Consider the following 27347-nt stretch of genomic DNA (forward strand, 5'->3'; position numbering starts at 1 on the left):
GCAACAGAGCAAGACTCTATCTCAAAAAAATAAAATAATTTAAAAGTAAATAAATAAATGGGCAAAGCATGAATAGACATTTCTCCAAAGATGATATACAAATGGCCAGCAAGCATGAAAAGATGCTCAACATCACTTATCATCAGGAAAATGCAAATCAAAAACACAATGACATATCACCTTAAACCAATTAGAATGACCGCTATCAAAACAACAACAAATAACAAGTGTTATCGAGGATGTGAAGAAATTGAAACCCTTATGCACTGTTGGCAGGAATGTAAGACGGTACAGCTGCTATGGAAACCAGTATGGAAGTTCTTCAAAATAAAACTACCACACAATCCAGGAATCCCACTTTTAGGTATATATCCAAAAGAACTGATACCAGGATCTTGAAAAGATATTTACACACTCATGTTCATTGCAGCATTATTGACAATAGGCAAAATGTGAGAGCAACCTTAAATGTCCATCAATGTATGAATGGATAAAGAAATGCGAATAGCCAGGTGTGGTGGCTCACACCTGTAATACCAGCACTTTGGGAGGCCCAGGCGAGTGGATCACTTGAGGTCAGGAGTTCGAGATCAGCTTGACCAACATGGTGAAACCTGTTTCTACTAAAAATACAAAAATTAGCCGGGCATGGTGGTGCGTGCCTGTAATCCCAGCTACTCAGGAGGCTGAGGCAGGAGAATCGCTTGAACCCGGGAGGCGGAGGTTGCAGTGAGCCGAGATCAAGCCACTGTACTCCTGCCTAGGCAACAGAGCAAGACTCCGTGTCAAAAAAAAAAAAAAGAAAAAAGAAAAAAGAAACGTGAATAATGTCACAGATACTGTGACACTGCCCATTTTTAAATGTCACAGTATTGTGACATTATTCAGCTTTTAAGGGGGAATCCTGTCATAGGCTACAACACAGATGAATCTTAGAGATTATCTAAGTACTGTCTTAGATAATGGCTAAGTAAAATAAGCCAATCACAAAAATTCAAGTGCTATATTATTCCAATTACATGAGCTATCTAAAATAATTAAACTCAGAAAGAAGAATTGTGGTTGCTAAGGGGTAAGGGGAGAAAAAAGGTGTTGTTCAATGGGTACAGTTTTAGTTGAGATGAAAAAGTTCTAGAGATTTGTTGTACAACAATGTGCATATAGTTAACAATATTGCAATGTACACTTAAAAACTGTTTAAAAGGTAAATTTATGTTTCATGGGTTTTTTTTTTTTTTGAGACGGAGTCTCACTCTGTTGCCAAGGCTTGAGTGCAGTGGTGCAATCTTGGCTCACTGCAAGCTACACCTCCTGGGTTCACGCCCTTCTCCTGCCTCAGCCTCACGAGTAGCTGGGACTATAAGCGCCTGCCATCATGCCCAGATAATTTTTTAAAAATTATTTTTAGAAGAGACGGGGTTTCACTGTGTTAGCCAGGATGGTCTCAATCTCCTGACCTTGTGATCCGCCCACCTCGGTCTCCCAAAGTGCTGGGATTACAGGCGTGAGTCACTGCGCCCAGCCTGTTCCACATTTTTTGAGACAGGGTCTCACTCTGCTGCCCAGGCTGGAGTGCAGTGGCATACTCTTGGCTGGCTATAGCCTCAACCTACCTAGTAGGCTCAGGTGATCCTCCCCACCTCATCCACCTGAGTACCTGGGACTACAGGTGTGTGCCACCACGCATGGCTAATTTTTGTATTCAGTGTAGAGACAGGGTTTTGCCACGTTGCCCAGGCTAGTCTTGAACTCCTAGGCTCAAACAATCCACCTGCCTCAGTCTCCCAAAATGCTGAACTGTGAGACACCGTGCCTAGCCTCATTTTGTATTCTTTTAAAACACACACACACACACACACACGTGGAACAGAAAGTCTCTCCCTTAGGAGAGAAAAAACAGACACAGAAATAACAATACTTTCACATTTTCAGGTTATGAACAGCAAGTTCACATTTTCAGGTAATTAAATGGTCAAATGTCAAAGAGAACAATAATAAAACTTGAAATATTTTCCCCCTATTTTACTGCTTTATACTCTCAGAGTAGTTTAATATATGTTTGATTGTACAACCATAAGCGTAAGTAAATAGCAAATTAAAAATAGGATATAAAAGCTGTAAAAGAGATTTTTTCCCATTTGCAAAAGTAGCATTGCATAGGAATTTTTAAAATCTTTTTTTTTTTGAGACAGAGGCTCAGTCTGTCACCCAGGCTGAAGTGCAGTTGCATGATCACGGCTCACTGCAGCCTCAGCCTTCCTGGGCTCAAGTGATCCTCCCACCTCATTCTCCCGAGTAGGTGAAACTACAGGCGTGTCACCACAGCCAGCTAATTTTTTAATTTTGTTTATTTTTTTTTTTTTGAGACAGAGTCTCGCTCTGTCACTCAGGCTGGGGTGCAGTTGCATGATCATGGCTCACTGCAGCCTCAGCCTTCCTGGGCTCAAGTGATCCTCCCACCTCATTCTCCCAAGTAGGTGAAACTACAGGCGTGTCACCATACCCAGCTAATTTTTTTATTTTGTTTATTTATTTATTTTTATTTTTATTTTTTTTGAGACAGTCTTGCTCTGTCACCCAGGCTGGAGTGCAGTGGCGCAAACTCGGCTCACTGCAAGCTCCGCCTCTTGGGTTCACGCCATTCTCCTACCTCAGCCTCCCAAGTAGCTGGGACTACAGGCACCTGCCACCACACCTAGCTAATTTTTTGTATTGCTAGTAGAGACGGGGTTTCACCATGTTAGCCAGGATGGTCTCGATCTCCTGACCTCATGATCAGCCCACTTCGGCCTCCCAAAGTGCTGGGATTACAGGTGTGAGCCACCACACCTGGCCTATTTATTTTTTGTGTGTTTTTTTTTTTGAGATAGAGTCTTGCTCTGTAGCCTAGGCTGGAGCACAATGGCATGATCCTGGCTCACTGCAACCTCCTCCTTTCAGGTTAAGTGATTCTCCTGCTGCAGCCTCCTGAGTAGCTGGAATTACAGGCACACATCACCAAGCCCGGCTAATTTTTGTATTTTTACTAGAGACGGGGTTTCACCATGTTGGCCAAGCTGGTCTCGAACTCCTGACCTCGTGATCCACCCACCTCTGCCTCCCAAAGTGCTGGGATTACAGGAGTGAGCCATCGCACCTGGCCTTTATAAATGGGTCTCCCTATGCTGCCCAAGCTGGTATTGAACTCCTGAACTCAAGTGATCCTTCTGCCTTGGCTTCCCAAAGTGTTGGAATTATAGGTGTGAGCCACAATGCCCAGCCTTAAAAAACCTTTAAGGCAGAGGTTTCAGTTTATTAACACCTCATTTCTAATGATGTTCTATTACTTCTCAGCCTTTTGACTAAGATCAAGTGTAGTATCTGACAATGTTCTACCATAAAACTTTTTTAGTCAAATTAGCCAGGCGTGATGGCAGGCACCTGTAGTCCCAGCTACTTGGGAGGCTGAGGCAGGAGAATGGCGTGAACCCAGGAGGTGGAGCTTGCAATGAACTGAGTTCGCGCCACTGCACTCCAGCCTGGGTGACAGAGCGAGACTCTGTCTCAAAAAAAATAAAAATAAATAAATAAATAAATAAATAAAAAATAAAAAAATTAGCTGGGTGTGACACACCTGTAATCTCACTCTGTCACCTAGGCTGGAGTGCAGTGGCACAATCTTGGCTCACTGCAACCTCTGTCTCCCAGATTCTAGCAATTCTCATGTCTTAGCCTCCTGAGTAGCTGGGATTACAGAAGTGCACCATGCCTGGCTAATTTATGTATTTTCGGTAGAGATGGGGTTTCACGATGTTGGCCAGGCTGGTCTCAAACTCCTGGCCTCATGTGATCTGCCCATCTCGGCCTCCCAAAGTGCTAGGATTACAGGCATGAGCCACCATGCCCGGCCTCTACCATAATTCTTAACCGGCTGAATAGTGTTATCAAATCTTTATTATGAATTTTTTTTTTTTTAAAAAAGTAGATACCACCAAAAAGGTAAATTATTTAGGTATTTATAGATCATTTTAAACTGATTATACCCCCCAAACTCAAATTGTACCTACAATAAGAACTGGAAACACAGGAATAAGGACTTGCAAATCTGTCATGCAAACATTCTCTGATGTGCTTAACTATGTGCCATGTACTGCTCTAAACAAGCATTACTATGTATCATCCCCACAACAAATTTAATTTAATCCTACAATAAATCCTGTAAGATCAGTACTCTCATTATTTTTGTCTTTTTTTTTTTTTGAGACAAGGGTCTCACTCTGTTGCCCAGGGGGGAGTTCAGTGGCACAATCATAGCTCACGATAACCTCAAACTCTTAGGCTCAAGAGATCCTCCTGTCTTAGCCTTCCAATTAACTCAGGCTACAGGCACACCACCCTCCAACCGCACCCCCTACCCTACTCTGCGAATTTGATTATTTATTTATTTTTGAGACAGAGTCTCGCTCTGCCACCCAGGCTGGAGTGCAATGGTGCGATCTCGGCTCACTGCAACCTCTGCCTCTCAGGTTCAAGCGATTCTCCTGCCTCAGCCTCCCGAGTAGCTGGGACTACAGGCACTCGCCACTGCGCCCAGCTAATTTTTCTAATTTTTGTGGAGTCGGGGTTTCACCATCTTGGCCAGGCTGGTCTGGAACTCCTGACCTCAGGTGATCCACCCACCTCAGCCTCCCAAAGTGCTGGGATTAGAGGCATGAGCCACTGCGCCAAGCTGCTAATCTTATTTTAATTTTTATTATTTTTGAGATGGGGTTTCACTCTGTTGCCCAAGCTGGAGTACAGTGGTACAGTCATGGCCACTGTGATTATGGTGCACCATCAACCTCTTGGGCTCAAGTGATACACTCTAACCTCAGCCTCTCCAGTAGCTAGGACCACAGGTTTGTGCCACCATGGCAGCTAATTTTTCTGCTTTGTTGTAGAGACGAGGTTTTACCATGTTGTCTAGGCTGGTCTAAAACTCCTGGGCTCAAACCATCTACCTGACTTGCCCTCCCAAAGTGCTGGAACTACAGGTGTGAGCCACCATGCCCAGCCTGTTTGTTTTAAAGAAGAAAAAAATTGAGGTGCAGAAAAGTCAACTAACTTGTACAGCTACAATTAGTAGAATCCAGATGCAATACAATCTCCCTAAATTCATCACTCACTGCTTTAATCAATCACTCTCAACCATACTTTCTCACTACCATTAAGTTATTTATAAAATGGACTAAAATCCATCTAAAAATGCTAAAACATTAACCATAAACATAGGAAAATCTACAAAACCATTATAGGAAACTCCAAAACATGCGCTCTAATAACTTGTCATTTATCACCCACAAAAACTATCTTTTGGATCAACTCATATTTAAAGAGGAAGGATATATGTTTTATGTCTGTATAGTCCCTGCAAAACTCCAAATAAGTGGCACATTCTCTACTCTCTTGGGCATAATCCACCAAAAAGGCAAAGAAAGAAAGCTTTTGAGAAAAGAAAAACACCAATAAACTTGGTATGCGGGTGAAGTCATTAGCTTACTGCCACATAAAGTAATGACACCAGTTTTTATCATTCACTTGATTTTTAGAGGCACTCCCAAAATAATTGAGTATATGTATCTCAAAGTCAAAGGACATACAACCACAAACACAACATATAACAAATTTAAACAGTAGAACCGCCCCAAGAACACCATCTCTAGATGGCTCCCTTACCAGTTTCTTTTTTTTTTTTTGAGACGGAATCTTGCTTTGTCAGAGTGCAGTGGCACAATCTTGGCTCACTGCAACCTCTGCCTCCTGGTTTCAAGCAATTCACTTGCCTCAGCCTCCCGAGTAGCTGGGACTACAGGTGCTTGCCACCACGCCTGGCTAACTTTTACATTTTTAGTAGACACGGAGTTTTGCCACGTTGGCCAGGCTGGTATCAAACTCCTGACCTCAGGTGATCCACCTGCCTCGGACTCCCAAAGTGCTGGGATTACAGACATGAGCCAACACGTCTGGCTCACCAGTTTCCTTTTCTACTGCACTCTCCTTATTAATTTCCAAATGTTAATGACACTTAGAAAATTCCTTTGTAGGCCAGGCGCAGTGGCTCATGCCTGTAATCCCAGCACTTTGGGAGGCTGAGGAGGGCGGATCACAAGTCAGGAGATTGAGACCATCCTGGCCAACATGGTGAAACCCCGTCTCTACTAAAAATACAAAAAAAAGAAAAAAAAAGAAAAAAAAAAATTAGCCAGGCATGGTGGCGTTTGCCTGTAATCCCAGCTATTCAGGAGACTGAGACAGGAGAATCTCTTGAACCAGGGAGTCGGCAGTTACAGTGAGCCGAGATTGAGCCACTGCATTCCAGCCTAGCGACAGAGCAAGACTCTGTCTAAAAAAGAAAAGAAAAGAAAAGAAAAGAAAAGAAAAGAAAAGAAAAGAAAAGAAAAGAAAAGAAAAGAAAAGAAAAGAAAAGAAAAGAAAATTCCTTTGTAAAAGTAGTGTTCTATAAAGAAAAATCTGAACTTACTTTTACAGTAACGAAACACATGAATACCAACTCTCTTTTGGGGTCCTGACAATGACAGAAGAAATACTTCAAATATTAAGTAAAAAGCTACTAATTTAATATTGAAAATGCTATCATAGGCTGGGCACAGCTCATGCCTGTAATCTCAGCACTTTGGGAGGTCGAGGCAGGTGGATTACCTGAAATCAGGAGTTCGAGACCAGCCTGACCAACATGGCAAAACCTGGTCTCTACTAAAAATACAAAACTTAGCCGGGCGTGGTGGCATGAGCATGTAGTCCCAGCTACTCAGGAGGCTGAGGCAGGAGAATTGTTGGAACCCGGGAGGCTGTGGCCGCAGTGATCCGAGGTCTCGCCACTGCATTCCAGCCTGGGTGACAGAGCGAGACACCATCTCAAAAAGAAAAAGAAAAAAAAATTACAAAATAGGAGATGCTGGCTCAACACAAGAAGGCTAACCCTGAGAGTCATCCCATAAAGCAATTGTCTTGGCCAGGCGCAGTGGCTCACGCATGTAATTCCAGCACTTTGGGAGGCTGAGGTTGGCGGATCACAAGGTCAGGAGACTGAGACCATCCTGGCCAACATAGTGAAACCCCATCTCTACTAAAAATACAAAAATTAGCTGGGCATGGCGGCATTTGCCTGTAATCCCAGCTACTTGAGAGGCTGAGGCAGGAGAATCTCTTGAACCTGGGAGGCAGAGGTTGCAGTGAGCCAAGATTACACCACTGTACTCCAGCCTGGCAACAGAGCTAGACTCCATCTCAAAAAAAAAAAAAAAAGGAACTGCCTACTCTAACATTAAGCTCTGCCTAGTGCCAAGTATTAAAGGGAAGGCTAGAATGCTATTATACAAAGGAGGTCAGTGACAGGCCATTCTAGGTGACTGACAGATAAGGTACCTTCCACATTAAACTGGAACAACCATCAGACTTACCTGTGTTTTCGTAGATATGTTTCTAGCGTTTCTAAAAGACAACTTGAGTCAATTAAAACTACTTCATCCCTGCATTCCTGGGACATTAGTTCCCATACATCCATCCAACAACCTCTGTAAAAAGAACAAATATTAATGAAAAAGGAGAATATAGAAGGGTAAAACATTAAAAAAACAAAAAACAGAGTAAAGTATTGCTTGATTTTACCTGGCTGTTCCCTGGAAAGGTCCATAATGGAAAATGATCCTACACTTGCTGTCCTTCCTGTGGTCTTCACTACTTCTCTTATCTGTACTTAACTTCTCTGAACTGACACTGCTACTGCTCCCTTCACTGTAGTATAGTATAGTACAAAGCTTAGTGACACTGAGATAATCTGAAGAAATAATTTCTATAGTCTAAATTAAAATCATGAACACTTTAATGATTAAGATATTAGAACATGTTTACAAATTATATATGATTACATACTCATTAATATAATGTTCATTTAAATGTGTGCTCATATCTTTATATAAAAACTTCTGCTTGATATCAAGTTTATCTGATACAATTTAACAACATTTGTAGTTATCAAGACAGCAACTGGTCAATAAACTAAGTATCCTATGAGCAAATATTGTGGAATGTTCTCAAGTTAAAATGACTGAAAAAATTATCAAGTATTTTCCCTTATAAACACAGCCCAATCTTCCACAAATAGAAAATTCTAAAAAGTTTTTATCTACTTAATGAGATCATTATCAATTTTGTTTTTTTTTTTTTAACTTTTATTTTGTAGAGACGAGGTCTCTGCTGTGTTGCCCAGGCTGGTCTCAAACCCCTGACCTCAAGCCATTCTCCCACCTCAGCCTCCCAAAGCACTGGGATTACAGGTGTGAGCCGCCACGCCCAGCTCAATTTTTTTTTTGTAATCACTCCGTTTTAAAGCTAATCCACGGTAACAAAACTATTATCTACCTTCACATGTACAAGTAGCTGGGAAAGTCATAGATTAATTACAGTGAATAAGTTTTAAATGTACTAAAATAAAAATAGTACACTAAGATGAATACTTTATACAGCCTAAATTAGTAAGAACTATGTGGCAAATTTTTTTTTGAGACAGACCCTTGCTTTGTCACTCAGGCTGGAATGCAGTGGCATGATCTTGGCTCAGTGCAACCCCACCCCTGCAGGGCTCAAGTGATCCTCCCACCTCAGCCTCCCGAATAGCTAGGACCATAGGCGTGTATCACCACACCTGGTTATTTATTTATTTATTTATTTATTGTATTTTTTAAGTAGAGACAGCAGGGTCTTGTCATGTTGCCCAGGCTGGTCTCCAACTCCTGAGCTCAAGCAATCCACCCACCTCGGCATTCCAAAGGGCTGGGATTACAGGCGTAAGCCACCACGCCCAGCCCTATACAATTTTTTTTTAACAAACTTACTAAAAACTTCCCACTCTCCCTCCCCAGCAGGGTTCAACTTCGGTATGAAAATTGCCACATATTTTGCCTTGTTGCAGCACATTTATCTTGGACCGGCATTCCAAGGGAAATGTGGGTTTATATTCTTTTCAATGACAGCCTTCTTGATCTTTCATGACTCTGAACAACTGCCTCCTGTCTGTTCTTCTGCAGGTCTCAGTACAGTCCTAGAAATTCATTACACCTTGGATGCTAGAGACGGAAAAACCTCTGAACTTTTAACTTACTCTATGTAGCTAAACAGGTATTTCTCAACCTTCTGCTCAAAATATAAGTTATCCACACAATTCAGCTCTGTACTCTCTCTCACAATGGCTCAAGCTAAGGTTTAGCTCCCTTTATTTGTGACAACAAAAACATCTGTTCCACTTTCCATGCTGCATCCTTCTATTCTCAACTCTGATATTTCCTTTTTGAGACAGAGTCTCACTCTGTTGCCCAGGCTGGAGTGCAGTGGTGTGATCTCAGCTCACTGCAACCTCTGCCTCCCGGGTTCAAGCGATTCTCCTGCCTCAGCCTCCCAAGTAGCTGGGACTACAGGTGTGTGCTACCACACCTGGCTAATTTTTGTATTTTTAGTAGAGACGGGGTTTCATCATATTGGCCAGGCTGGTCTCAAACTCCTGACCTCGTGATCTGCCTGCATCGGCCCCCCAAAGTGCTGGGATTACCCGTGTGAGCCACCGCGCCCAGCCCCTCTTTTACTAACTATACTTGATTAGTATAATGCATAATTTGCCAGAACTGAAAAACTCTCAAACTCAAGTTCTCATAATTGAGGGAAAGGTTCATAAAGAGAAATCAGAGTTGAAGAATGATTATTATATCATTAGAATGCGAAAGCATTTTTTTTTTTTTTAAGAAAAAAGCTCTATAAAAAAAATCTGTATCTCAAAACATTCCAGACCTTATGCTGTTTATTATTCTTTTAAGATCAAGCTTCCTAAAAAAAATAACCTTTCCACTTTCTGGTTCTGCTCCCAAGCACCGCTTAAACCATAACAACCTTACATCGCATTCGCTTTTGCATCACTGCAACCTGGATTCTGCTTCCACTCAATCACTAGCTCAGCTCATCAAGATCACCAATTATCTCAGTGTTACTAAATCCAACGTCCACTTCTGGGTCCTTGATGACTTGGCAGCATTTAACACAGCTGATCAGACTTCCTTGGAACACTTTTACACCTTGGTTTCCTTCTACCTATCTGGCTACTTTCTCAGGTTTCTTTACTAATTTCTTTTCTACCATTAAATTCCTCAGAATTCTTTTACTCTCTTTCCCTTTAGGTGATCTTCCATAACATTCTCTAAGATACTTCAGGCCTACAACTCCAGCCTAGATCCTTCTTCCAGATCTCAAACTTACTCCTAGACAGACAATAACCTGGATTTACTTGCACAGATGAGAGAACACTCTCAGAAAGGCTGACCTAGGTTGCTATTTATTAGGCTAAAACCTAATCAACTGTATTATACTTTCTCTGGAAATAGACTAAACAAATTTAAAAAGCTATGGGGGGTGGGGACGTAGCAGTAGGAGGGGGAGTGGAAATACATAAAATGGAGAATAGTAGTAGCATTTAATAGTGATGACCATCCAAGGGAGAGGGAGCCTTGGATAAGCATACTGTACTGCTTAGCCTGCTATCCATGTGGCCTGTGGGAATAACTGAAGCTACCTTAGTAAAGAGACAGACACTGCTTAAGATGAATAAGTCCATTCACACTGATTCCATACGCAGCAAACAGCCTTTCAAAACATATGACTTCCCATGTAGTGGAACTGTAGCTAGAAGGGGATGTAAAATCTGTGGTTCGTTTTGTTTCTTAAGCTGAAAGATAGAAAAACAGAGCTGTATGTAAATTTAACTAAAGTAGGTAACTGAATAAGCAAAGTGATTGAAAACAAAGGAGATGGAGTGCAGAACAAGAGTGGAAGGACTGGTCTTTGAAGAAAGGCAGCAATGAGCGCAGATGCGTAAGATGCTGGGCTACTTGCTTTTCAGTTCATCAACAAAGAATATGCTTAACAGAAAAGAAGTACCAGAAGGCAAGCTCCTTACTATATCATACCACTCTATGCCTTCAGCCAACAGGTCATTCTATAATGTGAAAAATTAGCCTGTACTCTGCATTTAGAGTCAGAAATTATCTGAAGTTACTGACAAATCTGAGAAGGAAGAATGAGCTGATGAAAAAACAAAAAATAGAGGGCCAGGCGCGGTGGCTCAAGCCTGTAATCCCAGCACTTTGGGAGGCCGAGACGGGCGGATCGCGAGGTCAGGAGATCGAGACCATCCTGGCAAACACGGTGAAACTCCATCTCTATTAAATACAAAAAAACTAGCCGGGCGAGGTGGCGGGCGCCTGTAGTCCCAGCTACTTGGGAGGCTGAGGCCAGAGAATGGCGTGAACCCGGGAGGCGGAGCTTGCAGTGAGCTGAGATCCGGCCACTGCACTCCAGCCTGGGTGACAGAGCGAGACTCCGTCTCAAAAAAAAAAAAAAAAGAAAAAACAAAAAATAAAACATTTTTAAAAGATACTGACAAATCGGGCTGGGCACAGTGGCTCACGCCTGTAATCCCAACACTTTGGGAGGCCAAGGTGGGTTGATCACCTGAGGTCAGGAATTCAAGACAAGCCTGGTCAACCTGGTGAAACCTCGTGTCTACTAAAAATACAAAAATTAGCTGGACGTGGTGGCGGGCACCTGTAATCCCAGCTACTCAGGAGGCTGAGGCAGGAGAATCACTTGAACCCAGGAAGCGGAAATTGCAGTGAGCCAAGATCAAGCTATTGCACTCCAGCCTGGGTGACAAAGGGAAACTCCATCTCAGAAAAAAAAAAAAAAAAGAAAAGAAAGAAAGAAAAAAGATACTGACAAATCAAGTAGCAAAATAACAACTGTCCTTAAGAAAACTTCTTTTCTTAAGGCCACAAGAACATAATGTGTGGTTCCTGTTCAGAGCCTAATTCATACAAACTAATGTTCCAAAAAAAAAAAAAAAACAGAAACAGGGAATATCTGAGTATGAACTGGGTATTCAAGTGTTACACTTAATTTTGTCAGGCATGGCCGGGCGCGGTGGCTCCCGCCTGTAACCCCAGCACTTTGGGAGGCCAAGGCAGGTGGATTACCTGAGGTCGGGAGTTCAAGACCAGCCTGACCAACATGAAGAAACCCCGTCTCTACCAAAAATACAAAATTAGCCAGGCGCGGTGGCACGTGCCTGTAATCCCAGCTACTCAGGAGGCTGAGGCAGCAGAATCGCTTGAACCCGGGATGCGGAGGTTACGGTGAGCCAAGATCACGCCATTGCACTCCAGCCTGGGCAAAAAGAGCGAAACTCCATCTCAAAAAAAAAAAAATTTTGTCAGGTGTTATGATGGCAATGTGGTTATGAAAGAAAACGTCCATATATTTAGAGATGCATGTGGAAGGATGCAATAGTAGAGTAACACGAAGCCTGGGACTTGCTTTAAAATACAAAGAAAAAGGTGGATAAATGAAGAAAAAGGTTGATAACTACTGAACCTTCGTTAACGTACATGGGAGATTCAGTCATTGTATTTTTTACTTTTCTATCTTTGACAATTTTACTAATAAAATTTATTTATCTATTTTATTTATTTATTTATTTTGAGACAAAGTCTCGCTCTGGTTGCCCAGTCTGGAGTGCAATGGTGAGATCTTGGCTCAATGCAACCTCTGCCTCCTGGGTTCAAGCGATTATCCTGCCTCAGCCTCTCAAGTAGCTAAGATTACAAGCACCTGCCACCACGCCCAGCTAATTTTTATATATATATACACATATATATACACACACACACACATATATATATACATTTTTTTTTTTTTTGAGACGGAGTCTCGCTCTGTTGCCCAGGCTGTAGTGCAGTGGTGCGATCTCCACTCACTGCAAGCTCCACTCCCTGGGGTTAACATCATTCTCCTGCCTCAGCCTCCCGTATAGCTGGGACTACAGGCACCCACCACTGCGCCCGGCTAATTTTTTGTATTTTTAGTAGAGATGGGGTTTCACAGTGTTAGCCAGGATGGTCTCAATCTCCTGACCTCGTGATCCGCCCGTCTCGGCCTCCCAAAGTGCTGGGATTACAGGCGTGAGCCACCGTGCCCGGCCTAATTTTTATATTTTTAGTAGAGACAGGATTTCACCATGTTGGCCAGGCTGGTCTTGAACTCCTGACCTCAGGGAATCCACCCAACTCAGCCTCCCAAATTGCTGGGATTACAGGCATGAGCCAGCATGCCCAGCCTTTTTTTTTTTTTTTGAGACAAAGTCTCGCTCTGTAACCCAGGCAACACGATCTCAGCTCACTGCAACCTCCATCTCCTGGGGTCAAGTGATTCTCCTGCCTCAGCCTCCTGAGTAGCTGGGATCACAGGTGTGTGCCACCATGCCTGGCTAATTTTTGCATTTTTAGTAGGGACGAGGTTTCCCCATGTTGGTCAGGCTGATCTCACACTCCTGACCTTATGATCCGCCTGTCTCAGCCTCCAAAAGTGCTGGGATTACATGCGTGAGCCACCGCACCCGGCCGATAAAATGTTTTAAATATTTTTTGTTGCTCAGTATAGGGAAAAAAAACTTAATAGATTATAATTTGTATTATTATTATTATTATTATTATACTTTAAGTTCTAGGATACATGTGCATAACGTGCAGGTTTGTTACATATGTATACTTGTACCATGTTGCTGTGCTGCACCCATCAACTCGTCAGCACCCAACAACTCGTCATTTACATCAGGTATAACTCCCAATGCAATCCCTCCCCTCTCCCCATGATAGGCCCCAGTGTGTGATGTCCCCCTTCCCGAGTCCAAGTGATCTCATTGTTCAGTTCCCACCTATGAGTGAGAACATGCGGTGTTTGGTTTTCTGTTCTTGTGATAGTTTGCTAAGAATGATGGTTTCCAGCTGCATCCATGTCCCTACAAAGGACACAAACTCATCCTTTTTTATGGCTGCATAGTATTCCATGGTGTATATGATTTATTAACACACCACTGCCTGGTCATCCAAGTCTTTGTGTCAGGGAGAAAAATGTCTATAAAATAAGGGTGTCACTCGGAAGTTCAGGTCAAAAAAACCAAAAAGGTGACAATGACACAAATGAGATATTTAAAAATTAACTTTTAAAATTAATACAGAGGCCAGGTGCAGTGGCTCACGCCTGTAATCCCAGCACTTTGGGAGACCAAGGCAGGCAGATCACTTGAGTCCAGGAGTTTGAGACCAGCCTGGGCAACATGGCGAAACCCATCTCTATTAAAAATTAAAAAAAATTAGCCAGGAGTGGTGGCAAACACCTGTAATCCCAGTTATTCAGGAGGCTGAGGCACGAGAATTGCTTGAACCCAAGAGGCGGAGGTTGCGGTGAGCCGAGATCGCACCACTGCATTCCAGCCTGAGTGACAGAGCAAGATTGTGCCTCAAAAAAATAATTAAAAAATAAAATTAATAAAGAAGCATAGTTTTTTTTAACATCCCATTCTCTCCAAAAGTAAAGTCATGTCTTAGAAAGTCCCTTCATGCTCCATGGTTTCGCCTCACTATCCCCAACCCCAGGCAATTTTGTAGGGGACAACTGTGGCGCTGTGCTAGCAAAAGGTGAAAAAGCAGCCTTGGACACTATAGCACTTAACCAAGAAGAAAACTACAAATTATTGTAAGGCAATATTTGCTTAAAAAATAGGCCGGGCGCGGTCGCTCATGCCTGTAATCCCAGCACTTTGGGAAGCCGAGGTGGACAGATAACAAGGTCAGGAGATCAAGACCATCCCGGCTAACACGGTGAAACCCTGTCTCTACCAAAAATACAAAAAATTAGCCGGGCTTGGTGGCACGCGCCTGTGGTCCCAGCTACTCAGGAGGCTGAGGCAGGAGAATAGCTTGAACTCAGGAGGCGGAGCTTGCAGTGAGCTGAGTTCGTGCCACTGCACTCCAGCCTGGGCGACAGAGGAGACTCCATCTCAAAAAATAATAATAAATAAATATAGAAAACTACAAATTAGTTACATAAATACATATTGTCATAACGACTTTTTTTTAAACCTTGGTAAATTACAGCTAGAGACAAGAAAGAAAAATAATTTATACATTATGATTATTCTGTAGATCAAAGAATGATTACCACTACTTTGAAAACGTTAATATTAGCTGCATACATTTCCATAAAGACTTCAGCCAGCCGAGCGTGGTGCCTCACACCTGTAATCCCAGTACTTTGGGAGATTGAGGCGGGCGGATCACCACAGGCCAGGAGTTCAAGACCAGCCTGGCCAACAGGGTGAAACTCCATCTCTACTAAAAATACAAAAATTAGCCAGGCGTGGTGGCACACACCTGTAGTCCCAGCTACTCAGAAAGCTGGGGCAGGAGAATCGTTTGAACCGGGTAGACGGAGGTTGCAGTAACCCAAGATTACGCCACTGCACTCCAGCCTGGGCAACACAGGGAGACTCTGTCTCAAAACAAACAAACAAAAAAAGACTTCAACCTTCCTCCTCTAAAACATATTTTAACATAAAAAAATTTGTTTAATCAGATCTACATTGAGACTTTATATGTATCAATGCAAAATGGCCAACATAACAAGAGGATCTATTTATTTTGACCTATGTCATAGAGTATAATCAATTAATGAATTAAAGCAAACAGTGCGTTTCTTTTACTAAATATGATCAAATATATAATCTTAACAATCACAAAGCCTCTTGTTATTCAATTCTACTTACCCCAAAGGTTTTGGCTTGTGCGTATCTAAGGAGTGCAATTGACATCTCTTATTCTTCTTACTTTTTGGAATAGCATCTATCATATCATTTAGTTTGGACCTAATTAAAAATAAAACGTTTTAAGGGTTTAATTTATTTTTCTTTCAAATTTTAAAATCTCTATTTACTGTCTTTTAAAGAGAAGTCTCAAAACAAAACAAAACAAAACAAAACACCACTTTTCTCTATCCCCACTGTATCTAGCAGCGTGCCTGGCACTCAAGTATTTCAACACTGACTGCTAACTGACTCTCAGCCATCTTCCCTTGCCCAGCCATTATGTAAATACACCAGTTGCAGAAGCACACACCTACAGTCCCAGCTGTCTGGGAAGCCGAGGTGAAAGGATCACTTAAGCCCAAGGGTTTGAGGCCAGCCTGGGCAACATAGTGAGACCCCATGTCTGTAAAAAATATATAAAAACCCCACAAAACAATACATAAACACAATACATCCTTGAAGAGGAGTCATCAACAGAAATTTTATGCAAATACAGAATACACACTACTACTATCCTCACCCTCCATCCAACCAATGAGCAAACTTTGTCAATTCTACCTTTTAAATGTATCTAGAATCAGGCCTGGTACAGTAGCTCATGCCTATAATCCCAGCACTTTGGAAGGCTGAGGTAGGAGGATCATTTCAGGTCAGGAGTTCAAAGCCAGCCTGGGTAACATCAAAATTTTCATCTCTACAGAAAATTTTAAAATGAGGCCAGGCATGGCTCACACCTGTAATCTCAGCACTTTGGGAGGCTGAGGCCAGTGGATCACTTGAGGCCAGGAGTTAAGAGACCAGCATGGCCAACATGGAGAAACCCTATTTCTACTAAAGAAAAACACAAAAATTAGACAGATGTGGTGGTGCACGCCTGTAATCCCAGCTACTCGGGAGGCTGAGGCACAAGAATCACTTGAACCAGGGAGGTGGAAGTAGCAACGAGCCAAGATTGCACCACTGCACTGCAGCTTGAGATAGAGTGAGACTCTGTCTCAAAAAAAAAAAAAAGAATAAAAGCTGAATAAAATTTAACCAATCTAGAATCAAATCACTTCTTTTTTTTTTTTTTTTTTTGAGATGGAGTCTTGCTCTGTCCCCCAGGCTGGAGTGCAGTGGCGCAATATCAGCTCACTGCAAGCTCCACCTCCCGGGTTCACGCCATTCTCCTGCCTCAGCCTCCCAAGTAGCTGGGACTACAGGCACCTGCCACCGCGCCTGGCTAATTTTTTGTATTTTTTTTTTATTAGAGACGGAGTTTCACTGTTAGCCAGGATGGTCTTGATCTCCCGACCTCAGGTGATCCGCCTGCCTCGGCCTCCCAAAGTGCTGGGATTACAGGTGTGAGTCACCACGCCCAGCCTAGAATCAGATCACTTATAACCTCTACCATTATCATCCCTGTGCAACCCACCAATCTCTAGCTTAGTTAACTGCCAATAGCTGGCCTCCTAAATTGTCTCCTTGCCGTCACCTTCTGCCCTTTACATTCCAAGCCTCAGTCAGCAGCCAGAGTGATCCTTTTAAAACATGAATCAGATTATATCATTCCTCTGTTCAAAAACACTCCAAGGCTTGTTTTCCCAAGTCCAGGCACAGTAAATATCAAAAGTCCCTACCACCATCTCTAAATAGGAAAGCCTCAGGGTTTACTTTTCAGACCTCTCCTTCTTTTCCTATTTATATTCACTAAATGAGACAAATTTACAGCTCTAACCCAGACCTCTCTGAATTCTACTTGGATGTCTAATCGCTATCTCAAACTTAGCACACCCAAAGATGAGCTCTGTTACATTTCTCCCCAGTCTTGTCCATCGCAGTAAATGGAAACTATTTGTCCATTCCTTTTTTTTTTTTTTTTTTTTGAGGCAGTCTCGCTCTGTTGCCCACGCTGGAGTACAGTGGCGCGATCGTGGCTCACTGCAACCTCCGCCTCCTGGGTTCAAGCAATTCTGTCTCAGCCTCCCGAGTAGCTGGGATTACAGGCGCCTGCCACCACTCCCGGCTAATTTTGGTATTTTTAGTAGAGATGGGGTTTCACCATGTTGGCCAGGCTGGTCTCAAACTCCTGACCTCTGGTGATCTGCCTGCATCGGCCTCCCAAAGTGCTGGGATTACAGGTGTGAGCAACCACGCAAGGCCTTTTGTCCATTCTTCATATCACAAATCTGAGAATCATTTTTGATGCCCTCCCTCACAACCAATCTATTCAAAAAATCCCATTGGCTCATTCCTCAAAATATATCCACGATTCTTTATAACCATTTTTCACTACCCCCATGGCCATTATTCATTCTCAATACAGAGGTCAAAGTAAGCCAAATTTCATCAGACTATGCCGCTCTTCTGCTCAAAACCTTCCCAAAGCTCACCTCACTCAGAGTAAAAACAAAAGACCTCAGTTGGGCACGGTGGCTCACACATGTAATCCCAGCACTTTGGGAGGCTGAGGTGGGCAGATCGCCTGAGGTCAGGAGTTCAAGACCAACCTGGCCAACATGGCGAAACCCTGTCTCTACTAAAAAATACAAAAAAAATCCAAGCATGGTGGTGGCCACCTGTAATCCTAGCTATTTGGGAGGCTGAGGCAAGAGAATCACTTGAACCCAGGAGGCAGTGGTTGCAGTGAGCCGAGATCACGCCACTGCACTCCAGCCTGGGCAACAATAGCGAAACTCCACCTGAAAAAAATAAAAATATGACTGGACCTTTTATTACTCCTTTTTTTTTCTTTTTTTGAGATGCAGTTTCATTCTTGTTGCCCAGGCTGGAGGGCAATGCACGATCTCGGCTCACTGCAACTGCTGCCTCCTGAGTTTGAGCGATTCTCCTGCCTCAGCCTCCCGAGTAGGTGAGATTACAGGCACCCACCACCATGCCTGGCTAATTTTTTGTATTTTTAGTAGAGACTCGGTTTCACCGTGTTGCCCAGGCTGGTCTTGAACTCCTGAGCTCAGGCAATCCAACTGCCTAGGCTTCCCAAAGTGCTGGGATTACAGGCGTGAGCCACCACGCCCAGCCACTCTTTTTTTTTTCTGAGATGGAGTTTCGCTCTTGTTGCCCAGGCTGCAGTGCAATGGCACCATCTCGGCTCACTGTAACCTCTGCCTCCTGGGTTCAAGTGATTCTCCTGCCTCAGCCTCCTGAATAGCTGGGATTACAGCCACGCACCACCACGCCCAGCTAATTTTTGTATTTTTGGTAGAGACGGGGTTTCACCACGTTGGTCAGGCTGGTCTCGAACTGCCCGCCTCAGCCTCCCAAAGTGCTGGGATTACAGACGTGAGCCACCGCGCCCGGCCTTATTACTCTGCTGACCCCACCTTTATATTACTGTTCCCTTCATTCATCTGGCTCCAGCCACAATGACTTCCTTACTATTCCTCAAACATGCCAATAAAACCCCAACCTCAGAACCTTTACACTAGCTGTTCCTTCTCTGCCTTCCCCCAGTTTTCTACAAGATTTGCTTGCTCACTTCATTCAAGTCTATATTCAATGTCATTTTATCAGGGAGGCCTTTCCTGACCACCCTCCACAATAATTCTACCCCTGCTCCATTCTCTACCTCCCTTACTGGTTTTTCTAATTTATCATCCCTGACAAAGTACGTATTTGCTTACTGTCTGCTTCTCCCCATGTGGAGAGTGGAAACTTTACATTCACTGGTACACAGTAATAAAATCATTAAATTAGACTCAATCTTTCCTTCAAGAAAATAAGCTGCCACTGTCACCAAGCTGTTTCAAATTTTAACAAACCCATATTCTCCTAATTGATTATACTTACCCATGTACATAAAATAATGTATAAAGCTTCTTTGCATCAGTCATGCAGCTTCTAGTTACAGACAGGACTCCCTTGGGCCCTACTGTTAGGGGTTCAAGAGCAGGATTTCCAGACTCTACAAGCTGGGAAAAGAGGCGTTCCACACTGCGACGACAACCAACACATGGGACAAGCTGAGAAAGTGCACTCAGGACTTCGCGTGATGTCACCACCATGGCAATACTTAGATCCTGTTGCTTAAGCATACCATGTCGCTGAAAGAGGGAAAGAAAATGAAGGAGTGTCCTTTAAAAAGACATAAAATTACACTTTCACTACTACTGGTTCCTATCCTTGTGCAGTAAGTACAACCTGGAAAGGGTTTACCAGCTCTACCTGCAACTGAGTCAGAAAGGCAACGTAGTCAGCCTTGTCCATGTTGTAGGGAGTTTGCGCCACAAACCCCCTTCCTCTAGAATCTAGGGTAAACGATTCTGCTTAGTATGCCAAAAAGCAGTCCTGCATCTGGAAATGTAGGGCTGGTTCAGTGACTATTAGGCCAGTCCTCTTACAAAAAAAAAAAGAACAATACAGCTACACCTTTTTTTTTTGGTTTGTTTTTGTTTTTTGAGACTGAGTCTCGCTCTGTCGCCAGGCTGGAGTGCAGTGGCACAATCTCAGCTCACTGCAACCTCTGCCTCCTGGGTTCAAGTGATTCTCCCGCCTCAGACTCCAGAGTAGCTGGGACTACAGGCATGTACCACCACACCCAGCTAATTTTAGTATTTTTAGTAGAGATGGGGTTTCACCATGTTGGCCAGGATGGTCTTGATCTCTTGACCTTGTGATCCATCTGCCTCAGCCTCCCAAAGTGCTGGGATTACAGGCGTGAGCCACCAAGCCTGACCTGTTTTCTTTTTTTGTTTTGTTCTGTTTTAACAACTTTTAACAACACACTTACTATCACTATGTTTAGCTACAGGACTCAGGTTAGGATGGTAATCATGTGGAGCAGCAATTCCCAATCTGGAGGTATGACCAGGTGTATTACGGATTAGTGGGAGAAAATATGGCCTATCTTCCCTATGTAGGGAAGTGAGGAACTAGCATGCTGCTGCTTATGAATGGTATCTGCTGGTTACGACAAGGTAGAAAAATAACTGAGAGCTACTGTTGCAGATAAATGAGCAAACTCTAGTAAGTAACTTCTACCTGACAGAGTTATAGTTAACTGCAGTTAACACTTCCAGATTTACCAAAAACAGATAGGAAAGTAGGATAATTCCCAAGAAGCATTTTCTCACATTTACCATTACCCTTCCATTCAAAGTTTTCTCTAAAAGTAGAAATAAGAGTTCTGAAGTAAACTAATAAGTCATCTTCCAATATCTTAATTATAGTCAGCCCTCTGTATCCACGGGTTCTACATCTGTGAATTTAACCAACCAAGGATTGAAAATATTTGAGGGGAAAAAAAGGATGGTGGCATCTGTACTAAACACGTACAGACTTTTCTTCCTTGTCATTATTCCCTAAATGATGCAGTATAACTACTATTTACACAGCATTTACATTGTATTAGGTACCATAGGTAATCAAAATATGCTTTAAAGTATATGGGAGGATGTGCAGAGGTTATATGCAAATATACATCTTATTTTTTTCTGAGACAAGGTCTCACTCTATTGCCCAGGCTGGAGTGCAGTGATGCGATCTCAGGTGACTATAACCTCTGCCTCCTGGGCTCAAGAGATCCTCCCACTTGAGCCTACTGAATAGCTGGGACCCCAAGCACATGCCACCATGTCCGCCCAACGTTTTTGCATTTTCTGTAGAGACAGGGTTTTGCCATGTTGCCCAACTACTGAACTCAAGTGATCCACCTGCCTTGGCCTCCCAAAGTGCTGGGATTACAGGCATGAGCCACCATGCCCAGCCCTTACTACACCATTTTCTATAAGGGACTTGAGCATTGTGGATTTTGGTTTGCATAGGGATCCTTGAACTATCCCCCACAGATACTGAGGGATAACTGTATATTGCATTTAAGTGTATTTATAAAGTACTATATTCCTCAGGAATTAAATAAACATCAGAAAGTTCTAATATAGGATTATTTTGTCTCAACAAAACAATTACTACAGCAGAAAACCAACAAGTTTTTAATGAAAAATTATATACCTTATCTTTTAAAAACTAGGAAAGATGGCCTGGTATTAAAATTAAAGTCTTATGGACATGTAAAATATTAACACATCACCACCAATTCTTTTTCACATGGCAGTTACATAAATCAGGTAGGTAAATATGTATGCTTACTACAGCAATGGTAAAAGAGCAATTTCAGTGCAATATTAAGACCTAGAGAACCCTATATAAAACTAATACAGCTAAATTTTAAATGAGTCTTTAAAATACGCATACACCATTAAAAACACTGATTGAGGTTAACTAGTTTTTTACTTTCCTCTGGAACAGTCCACTGATAAGAGAAAAACGCCTCAAATGAGCATGTGCACCACTCCAGCAAACACAATGGATATGCGGCCTCTTCCAAGTGCTGGCAGGCCACCGCACATGCAGACCCAAGGGAAGACTCAGGAGAGAAGAAATGTAAACCCCAGACTCATGCCAAGAGATGGGGTCTTGCCATGTTCCCCAAGCTGGTCTTGACTCCTGGGCTCAAGTGATCTACAGGCCTCAGACTCCCAAATTACCAGGATTATAGACATGAGCCATTGCACCCAGCCTGTTAACAATTTTTAAAGAAATTAAAATAAAAAACATACATACATAAGTATACATAAATACAAAACAAAAAACAAACAAAAAAAAACACTGATTGAAAAAACTATTACCTGAATGAACTGCTTTAGCTGTGCACCATTATTCTGATGTCCATCGAGATTTAACACATTGTCAGGAAATTCCATCACCATCTTAAAATGCAAACAGAACAGAAATCAATTATTTTACCCCTCTGAAAACAGGATACAGCCTACAAACTCCAGAAATAGATCCCTGAAAGCCAGATTTGCACCCAACCCTGCCCCTCAAAATTTTTTTTAAAATCCGAGTACATGGCCCAGTGCAGTGGCTCAAGCCTGTAATCCCAGCACTCTGGGAGGCCGGGGGTGGAGGGGGCAGGCGGATCACCTGAGGTCGGGAGTTCAAGACCAGCCTGACCAACATGGAGAAACCCCGTCTCTATTAAATATACAAAATTAGCCGGGTTTGGTGGTGCATGCCTGTAATCCCAGCTACTTGGGAGGCTGAGCCAGGAGAATTGCTTGAACCCGGGCGGCGGAGGTTGCAGTGAGCCGAAATCGTGCCACTGCACTCCAGCCTGGACAACAGTGAAACTCTGTCAAAAAAAAAAAAAAAAAAAAAAATCCGATCCTTTTTTTGAGACAGAGTCTTGCTCCATCACCTAGGCTGGAGTGCAGTGGCATGATTTCAACTCATCACAACCTCCACCTCCTGGGTTCAAGCAATTCTCCTGCCTCAGCCTCCTGAGTAACTAGGATTACAGGCACCCAACACCATGCCCAGCTAATTTTTGTATTTTTAGTAGAGACGGGGTTTCACCATGTTGGCCAGGTTGGTCTCGAACTCCTGACCTCAGCCGCCCAAAGTACCAGGATTACAAGCGTGAGCCACTGTGCCCAGCCAGAACAGTGCCTGGCACATAGTAAATGTTTGCTCTAATTATGAATAAAAAGGACACGTTGATATACTTATTCAATTATCAAAATTCACTACCATAGGAAGGCATATGAAGCTTAAGGAGGCTTCGGCATGTCACATAATGGGAATCTGTAATTAGTACATTTTACTGATCTGCTGTCATACCACAGATTTTAAGTAGTACCACAATTATGTATCACTACAAGCCATTTTTACTATGTCATCAAATTAAAGCAGCATCCTGATTTCAGGTATTAAAATGTGGGGGAAAAAGATATGCCTTCAAAACAATGTTAAGTAACATATGTATATCTTAACTAAAACATTGTTAAAGATCAAACATATTGTACTAGGACCAACTATTTCCACATAACAAGGACCACAAACTCCCACAAAACCAGAGTGAAGTCAAAACAAAAAGACCCACTTAAGGCAAAAACAAAATATTCCTCAGTTGAATGTGGTCTTAAAAACATCACTTCCTTCCCCAGCCAGAACCAAAGACTTGCTTCTTTAATGGATGTGACCATACCTTTCTTCCCATATTAGAGAAATTTAAAATATGCTTGTTCTAAGAACAAAATGAGGCCTCATTAACAGCCAAGTCAAATGTAAGCAATAGATTTAAGAGTTTTTCTTGATGTGATAAGGGAGGAATATGAGATACATGAAGTAAGGAAACAGATACTAAGAAGATGGACTATGACACAAATATTAACTTACTTCAGACTGCATGTACAACATTTTTAGTGTGTATACTTTATCTTTCAAAAAAAGAAAACACATTATATGTGGTTATCTCTAGGTAGTAAGACAACTTTTTCTACATGTGTTCCTGTATTTCCCAAATATATTACAATGCATATATACTATATATTACGGGGGGAAGAGTTAATGCTCCTTGCTTCCAATTCTATATTCACTATATCATGTTCAGAGACATGCTTCCATTTCTTTTTTTTTTTTTTTTTTTTTTTGAGACAGAGTCTCGCTCTGTCACCCAGGCTGGAGTGCAGTGGCGCAATCTTGGCTCACTGCAACCTCAGCCTCCCAGGTTCAAGCAATTCTCCTGCCTCAGCCTCCTGAGTAGCTGAGATTACAGGCACCTGCCACCAAGCATGGCTAATTTTTTGTATTTTTAGTAGAAACAGGGTTTTGCCATGTTCCCCAGGCTGGTTTCAAACTCCCAAGCTCAGGCAACCTGCCCGCCTCGGTCTCCCAAAGTGCTGGGATTACAAGCGTGAGTCACCTCGCCCAGCCCATTTCAATAGCTTTTACCATTCTGGAAGTTTTTTCTTCCATATATACAGATGAAATGTCCAAACGTCAATCATCTAATTTTCAAGTTTATCAACCCTGACATCTTGTTTCTAGTTTTCCTTCTTAGTCTTCTCATTAACACCTCCAAAAGCAGGTAGCAATAAGTAATAATAAAGACACTTCATATGTACTAGACATCGTTATAAGCACTTTAATACATTATCTCTATCAACAGTACAAAGCAAAACTGAAGTCAATGGTCTATTTTAATGCTGTAGTAATAAATGATCTGGTGGCCAGGCGCGGTGGCTCAAGCCTGTAATTCCAGCACTTTGGGAGGCCGAGACGGGCAGATCACGAGGTCAGGAGATCGAGACCATCCTGGCTAACACGGTGAAACCCCGTCTCTACTAAAAAATACAAAAAAAAAAACTAGCCGGGCGAGGTGGCGAGCTCCTGTAGTCCCAGCTACTCGGGAGGCTGAGGCAGGAGAATGGCGTAAACCCGGGAGGCGGAGCTTGCAGTGAGCTGAGATCCGGCCACCGCACTCCAGCCTGGGCGACAGAGCGAGACTCCGTCTCAAAAAAAATAAAAATAAAAATAAAAAATAAATGATCTGGTGACGATGACTGAAATGAGCAAAATATCTAATGATCTATACTGCCTATTGTATGTATTCTATTTAACATGGTCTACTCCAATTTTAAAAAATAACAATAATAATCCTGGTATTGGAAATCCTGGTCCAGAAAACTATTACAATAAAAGCAATGAAATAGTTAATAGTTCAATTAACTCGTATTTTCTGGAATCATCAAAAGGTTTAAGACACAAAGAAATTTAACTGTCAAGTCATTAAAAATGTATAAACTTTTGAAACCATGTAATTCAACAGAATATTGCAGGTCACTCCAAACCTACCATTTAAGCAACTAATACCTTGATTTATATTTTCACTTGCTTGATAAAAATATACACCATTTCGCCACATACCAACAGCCATAATAAAAAAAAAATGACAGTCATCTATAGTGTTTAAAGATCAAAGCTATCAATTTAAGAAACAAATATTCCTTATTTAACTAAATCAAAGTCTCTCCAGTCTGGTTCTTAGGCAAAATCTAAATTCTGACTCAGTATGTATTTTTATTCTGATCAACTGTTTTAAAAATTGAAACAGAGGTCAAAGACCACACCTAATAATACTGATAACTGCGAGCTGATTTGTAAAATTTTTTTTTTTTTGAGACAGGGTCTCACTCTGTTGTCTAGGCTGGAGTGTAACAGCTCAATCTCCACTCACTGCAGCCTCTGCCTCCCAAGTTTAAGCAATTCTCCCACCTCAGCCTCCCAAGTAGCTGGGATTACAGGCATACCACCACGCCCAGCTAATTTTGTATTTTTAGTACAGATGGGGTTTTACCATACTGGCCAGGCTGGTCCCGAACTCCTGACCCCAGGTGATCCACCCTCCGAGGCCTCCAAAAGTGCTGGGATGACAGGCGTAAGCCACCGTGCCCAGTCTAAAATATTTTAATTATATGGATAATACCTGATTTAGGAATTATTTTTAAAAAGTCAGTAAAGAAGCTGATGGCTCACACCTGTAACCCCAACACTTTGGGAGGCCGAGGCGGGTGGACCACCTGAGGTCGTGAGCTCGAGACCAGCCTGACCAACGTGGAGAAACCCTCTCTCTACTAAAAATACAAAAAAAATTAGCTGTGGTGGCACATGCCTGTAATCCCAGCTACTCAGGAGGCTGAGACAGGATAATTACTTAAACCGGGAGGCGGAGGTTGTGGTGAGCCGAGATCGTGCCATTGCACACTAGCCTGGGCAGCAAGAGCAAAACTCCATCTCAAAAAAAAAAAAGTCAACAAAGAACAGTTAAGTATTTTTAAAAACAAAACTCATTTCAAATCATTTCATTTTAACCTAATTAGTATCGAAAATACTAAGATCTAATTTATTTCTGTCTTTCCCGGTTTCATCAGCTTACATACTCCTAAATTTGCTCTTGCATTTACTCACCACTCTGGCTACAGACAATGCACTCATACTAAATAATTACTCTGTCCTTGCCTTTCAAACACTTAGGACAATGGCTTTTTACCTTACTGTTTTCTGGCCAATCACTATACGGTGTTAAATGTTTTAAGAGATGAAAATAAAAAGGGGAAGGCAAAGAGGCTAGTAGCACAATTTGTTCTTCACTCTTTAAAACCACTTCCTTAACTTAATCTTGAGATTCTAGGTTACCTAAAGGAAGACAGTCCTGTAAAGTATTTCAGGTGTGGCTTTATAGAGGCATCATTAGCATTCAGCTTCATGAAGAGGTTCCCTACCCATAGCTAGCCACAAATAGAACAAGTCATTGTGCTGCAATTACTGCTTTATAAAGTTTATTGAATCCATTACCCACTTTCATTCTTAAGTATCTGTCCTGGTTTCTCCTGACCACAAAAAAAAATCTGTTTTTAGCGCATTCTCACAAGTTCTAACCAACAATATACTGAGTTTGCATTTATTAAAATCACTGTCATTTTGGTTTTACTCTTTTACTTCTTCATCCACACAGCTATTTGTAACATCTATCACCCTCAGTAAAATTAACTGTTACAGTTGAAAGAAAACATTAAATGCTAAACTTTCAACAATCATAAAACATTTAATTCCCAAGTGGATATGCTATCATTTATTATCTTTTAAAGTGTAAGACATCAAGAACTCTTATCAGATTAACGCTGTACATGGAAACAAGAACAAAAAGAAAAAAAAAAAACCCAAACTCTTATCAGAGTAGTCTATTTAGATTGGTTTAAATCAGGAGAGTAAACTGCGATGCAGAAATATGGTAACAATCTGGCCGGGAGCAGTGGTTCATGCCTGTAATCCCAGCACTTTGGGAGGC

The 27347-nt window shown here is 42.2% G+C and overlaps 1 protein-coding gene across 2 annotated transcripts in view; it reads right to left on the minus strand.

The window, feature by feature from the left end:
* The window catches only part of GGNBP2 (gametogenetin binding protein 2), a 51206-nt gene that overhangs the window by 18227 nt on the left and 5632 nt on the right, over positions 1 to 27347 (minus strand). For both annotated transcript variants that reach the window (XM_025362728.1, XM_025362727.1), the window contains exons 3-6: positions 22345 to 22425; positions 19508 to 19761; positions 15680 to 15778; positions 7440 to 7553 (exon numbers count right to left, since the gene is read on the minus strand). In XM_025362728.1, coding sequence (XP_025218513.1) covers positions 7440 to 7553; positions 15680 to 15778; positions 19508 to 19761; positions 22345 to 22425 — 548 coding nt within the window. The remainder of the gene's footprint in view (positions 1 to 7439; positions 7554 to 15679; positions 15779 to 19507; positions 19762 to 22344; positions 22426 to 27347) is intronic.

Source organism: Theropithecus gelada, chromosome 16 (genome assembly GCF_003255815.1).
Source record: "Theropithecus gelada isolate Dixy chromosome 16, Tgel_1.0, whole genome shotgun sequence".
In the NCBI taxonomy this organism is placed as follows: Eukaryota; Metazoa; Chordata; class Mammalia; order Primates; family Cercopithecidae; genus Theropithecus; species Theropithecus gelada.